Below are 4,558 nucleotides of genomic sequence, written 5' to 3'. Positions count from 1 at the left end.
CTGACAGCAGATTTGGCTTGTTGGGGCGATTTCAGCATAGAATGAGTACCATGTCGATGGGTCTAGGACACGTTTCGAACAAACCATCTTCAAACCGAGTGAGTTACTTTTGAAAATTGACCCATCGAGTTGGTACTCATTTTCAGCTGAAATTGACTCAAAAAGCCGAATATGGCAACGGAATTGCCATTCGCCCACTCGTTCTTGAAAAAAATTGATTTTTTGCCTGTTGCAAACGAATATTTGCATCTTTTTCAAACGTGGCTTGCGGCAGGTTGATTCCAACAGCAGATTTGGCTTGTTGGGGCGATTTCAGCATAAAATGAGTACCATGTCGATGGGTCTAGGACAGGTTTCGAACAAACCATCTTCAAACCGAGTGGGTTATTTTCTATTTTTTATTTTTTTTCATCCATCAACATGGGATTTGTTTTCAGCTGAAATCGCTTCAAAACCCCGAAAATGCCTTCGGAAAATTTAAGGGGGAAACTTTGAAATTATCTGTTTTTTTGGTAGGTGTTCAACAAGCAACTGTCGCTGGCCACCAATGCGGCTGCGCAGAAAATAGGTAGCGGCCTGTGGGGTCACATGCTGATCAGCACCAATGTGTTCACGAAAGCGATTTTCACGGTGACCGGCAAAGATATGGCCGTTTTCATCGACCAATGGGTGCGCACGGGCGGACACGCGAAATTCCACCTAACGTCCGTATTCAATCGCAAAAGGTCAGTAGTAAATTGCGCGAAATTTAGCGCTGAATGCGAGTGAAAATCGGCAATTTCCCCAGAAATACGATCGAGTTGGAGATTAGACAGGATGCAACGTCGCAAACGGGCATCCGCAAGTATGTCGGCCCGCTGTTGGTCACCCTTCAGGAGCTCGACGGCACATTCAAACATAACCTCCAGATCGAGAACACGGTTGTCAAGTCGGATATCACGTGCCACTCGAAAAGCCGGCGCAACAAGAAGAAGAAGATCCCGCTGTGCACTGGCGAGGAGGTCGATATGGATCTGAGTGCGATGGAGTGAGTCGGCGATTTGCGCGAGCAAAAGAGATGAACCTAACGGGTGATTGTTTTGCAGTGATTCCCCAGTGCTGTGGATCAGGTTGGATCCCGAAATGACGCTGCTGAGGTCAGTGGTGATCGAGCAGCCCGACTATCAGTGGCAGTATCAGCTGAGGCATGAGCGTGACGTCACGGCTCAGACCGAGGCCATTTACGCTTTGGAAAGGTTAGATTTTTTATTATTTTTTTTGTCGATATTTTCGGATGAAATTCGTCGAGAAACTTCGGAATTTTGAATTTTTTTTGGAAATTTTCCCCGTCGACATGGTGCTCATTTTCAGCTGAAATTGACCCAGAAAACCGAATCTGTGACTTAAATTGCGGTTCGTCCAACGGTTTTCGAAAAACTGGAAACTTTTCCCAACAGTTTGGCGAATGCGCTCTCAAGACTTTGCAAAAATTAATCTTATTTTTTTTCGTTTTAGGTACCCGACGCCTGCTACCCGAATGGCGCTGACTGACACCATCGAAAACGAGCAGTGCTACTATAAGGTGCGCTGCAAAGCCGCCCATTGTCTGACCAAAGTGAGTAGTAAATATTTTTCACTGGGTTTTGACCCGCGCAGTCCGTCCTCAGGTGGCCAATGCGATGGTGGCTAATTGGTCGGGGCCGCCCGCGATGTTGACGATTTTCCGCAAGTTTTTCGGCTCGTTCGCCGCACCGCACATCATCAAGCAAAACAGCTTCCAGAACTTCCAGCACTATTTCCTGCAGAAAAACATTCCGCTCGCGATGTCCGGCCTCAGGTAGGTGGCGGCACCGTCTGGCGCCGTTCCGCCGCTAAAACTCCTGCGGGTTTTCTTGCAGAAACGCCCACGGGATCTGTCCGAAGGACGTCATGCGGTTCCTGCTCGAGCTGTTCAAGTACAACGACAATTCGAAGAATCGCTTTTCCGACAATTATTATCGGGCCGCTCTCGTGCAGGCTTTAGGTGAGTTTTGGCCGGCTGACTGATTGATTGATTGATTGGGTGGGGGCTTGCAGGCAATGCGATCACGCCGGTGGTCTCGATGGCGGTGCAGCAGGGCAGTTCGATCACGGCCGACAATCTGAGCGCCGACACCAAGTCGATTTTGGAGGAGATCACGCGGGTGCTCAATCTGGAAAAGGCGCTGCCCTGCTACAAGTACACCGTTTCGGTCGAGTGTCTGAAGGTGATCAGGAAGATGCAGCGCTTCGGCCATCTGCCCAGCAGGTCGACGATTTTCAAATTCTACGCCGAGTACGGACATTATACCGGTAAGAGTGTTTCCGGACACCATTGGGCGCATTCGCCAAATCGAGGAGAGCATCGGTTGATATTGGGCGCATTCACCATTTTGACTTGACTGGGGAAAGTTAAGAGCGGACAAGAATTTTCTTTTTGTTGGTAGTTTCGTCATTTTTTCAAGTGCGCTTTGACCGACTGCCGTTTTTTGCCGAAAAAACGAATCTTTCAAATCGATAGGGATCGTCTAGGAGGGTTGAAAGTGAAGGACTTTGTCCGGGGCGCATTCGCCATTCCGCAGGGAATCGTGTTTTTTTGTGTGTCTAATGAGGTTGAGATTTATTTGCAGGATTTTCCCTCTTCTGATTTGGTGATGCAAATGGAGTTTTCGCTATTGCACACTAGGCACCGGTTTAACGTTACGCTATTCGCTGCGATTGGTATATATTTCTTTGTCCCCTCTTGCTTAATTTTGTCAAATTCTTTCTGGGACATTTGTCAAATGTTTCAAAAAAACGCCTGTCGACGTCTGGAAAACAGGAAATTGCCATTAAAATTATCTAGCGGGTCGATGATTAAAACTGGCCAGTTTTTTGGCTAAATTTTCAAGTTTTTCGAAAACTGTTGAATGGACAGCAATTTTGATCACAGATTCGGTTTTCTGGGCCGATTTCAGCTGAAAATGAGTATCATGTCGATAGGAAAAATTTCCAAAAAAATTTCAAATTTTCAACTTCAAAAGTTTCCAATTTAAAAAAGAAACACCCGTCGACATGGTACTCATTTTATGCTGAATTAAAAAATAATAATTCCGATCTTTTGATGCGAGTGTAGTTTTCGTGGAGCACGAAATKCGTTTAGCGTTGAGTTTTGAGTTTGAGTTTGCGATTGGTGTCTATTTCTTTGTGGCYACTTGCTTGAATTTTGGAAATTTTCGATYGTCTCAYGCGAGTGGAGTTTTTGTTGTGCAACGCTAMCYGCTTTAGTTTRAARATTWCRGTCTTCTGAAAGGAGTGGAGTGGAGTTTTCGTCGAAGGGAGTGGAGTTTTCRTCGTGAAACGCTCGTAATGGATTTAGCGTTGCGTTATTTGCGATTAGTGTCTCTTTCTTTGCGGCTACATGGTTAAATTTGAAAATTTCGGTCTTCCGATTTAAATGGAGTTTTCGTCGTGCCACGGACGCAATGGATTAAGCGTTGCGTTTTTTGCGATTAGTGTCTATTTATTTGTGGCTATTTGCTTAAATTTGAAAATTTCTGTCTTCTGATGGGAGTGGAGTTTTCATCGTGCAACGCTTGCAATTGGGTTAGCGTTGCGTTATTTGCGATTAGTGTCTATTTCTGTGTGGCTACTTGCTGAAAAGTGAAAACTTGGATCGTCTGATGCGAGTGRAGTTYTCGTCGTGCAACGCTCGCAATGGATTTAGCGTTGCCTTATTTTGCGATTACTGCCWATTTTTACTCCTGGTTTGTCGAATTCATTTTTTTCCTTGTCTGTTTTTGTGATGCAAATGGAGATTTCGTTATTGCACACTCGGAGCGGGTTTACCGTTACGCTATTTGCTGCGCTTTGTGTCTATTCCTATGTCGTTTTTTTTTAATTTGAAAATTTTGAACGTCTGATGCGAATGGAGTTTTCGGTCAGCGACTATTTTTCCTTATTAATTTTTGTCACGTTGAAAATTCAGCTTTTCAGTGACCAAGAGAGTTTTTGCCGTGCAAACCACAAACTGGGTTTAGCCTTTAACAGGACACGTTCTGCGGTTTTATTTAACTCGCTTGCTACAAGTGGAGTTTTTGTCGTTGAACACTCGAAATCAGTTTAGCGTTACGTTATTTGCGATTAACGTCCATTTTTCCGAATTGGTTTTTGCTACTTTGAATAGTCGCCTCTCCAAATTCGAAGAGAGTTTTTGCAGGGTCATCCAAGAAATGAGTTTAGCATTGAACGACGAAAACGTTTTACTGTTGCTGATATTTTGTTTTCGCTATTTTCTCGAGCTTTTATTTAACTCGCTTGCTACAAGTGCAGTTTTTGTCGTTGAACACTCGATATGGGTTTAGCGTTACGCTATTTGCGATTAACGTTTATTGTTACTTTTAGTGGTTTTCTTCGCGCCACTTTCGTATATCAGTAGAGTTTTCGTCGTGTACTAATGATGGCTGTTAATTCGGTTTGGTTTATTGCTATTAATTTTATGTTTGGTGATGATTAACGTTATATATGGGGGGTTTTAGTCGAGACTGATTCCATGCGAGGGAGTTTTCGCAGTGTTAGTGGC

At 44.3% G+C, this 4,558-nt stretch overlaps 2 protein-coding genes across 2 annotated transcripts in view; both read left to right on the top strand.

Annotated features, from left to right (window-relative positions):
* LOC125503083 (transcription initiation factor TFIID subunit 2-like) overlaps positions 1–2,414 on the top strand; it is a gene marked incomplete at its 5' end in the record, with an annotated part of 4,241 nt that extends 1,827 nt beyond the window's left edge. Inside the window, 7 exon segments of the mRNA XM_048662866.1 lie at positions 517–725; positions 788–1,027; positions 1,086–1,235; positions 1,495–1,594; positions 1,647–1,816; positions 1,878–2,002; positions 2,056–2,414. Of these exon segments, the coding sequence (XP_048518823.1) occupies positions 517–725; positions 788–1,027; positions 1,086–1,235; positions 1,495–1,594; positions 1,647–1,816; positions 1,878–2,002; positions 2,056–2,399 (1,338 nt within the window).
* A 2,021-nt stretch (positions 2,415–4,435) lies between these two features.
* The window catches only part of LOC109534031 (transcription initiation factor TFIID subunit 2), a 5,675-nt gene continuing 5,552 nt past the window's right edge, over positions 4,436–4,558 (top strand). The window contains exon 1 of the mRNA XM_048663059.1: positions 4,436–4,450. Coding sequence (XP_048519016.1) covers positions 4,436–4,450 — 15 coding nt within the window. The remainder of the gene's footprint in view (positions 4,451–4,558) is intronic.

Source organism: Dendroctonus ponderosae, unplaced genomic scaffold (assembly GCF_020466585.1).
Source record: "Dendroctonus ponderosae isolate FM_Combo_2020 unplaced genomic scaffold, Dpon_F_20191213v2 Dpon_F_20191213_12, whole genome shotgun sequence".
Classification (NCBI taxonomy): domain Eukaryota; kingdom Metazoa; phylum Arthropoda; class Insecta; order Coleoptera; family Curculionidae; genus Dendroctonus; species Dendroctonus ponderosae.
Note: the sequence above shows the minus strand (reverse complement) of the source record. Positions and strands in the feature narration are given on the sequence as shown.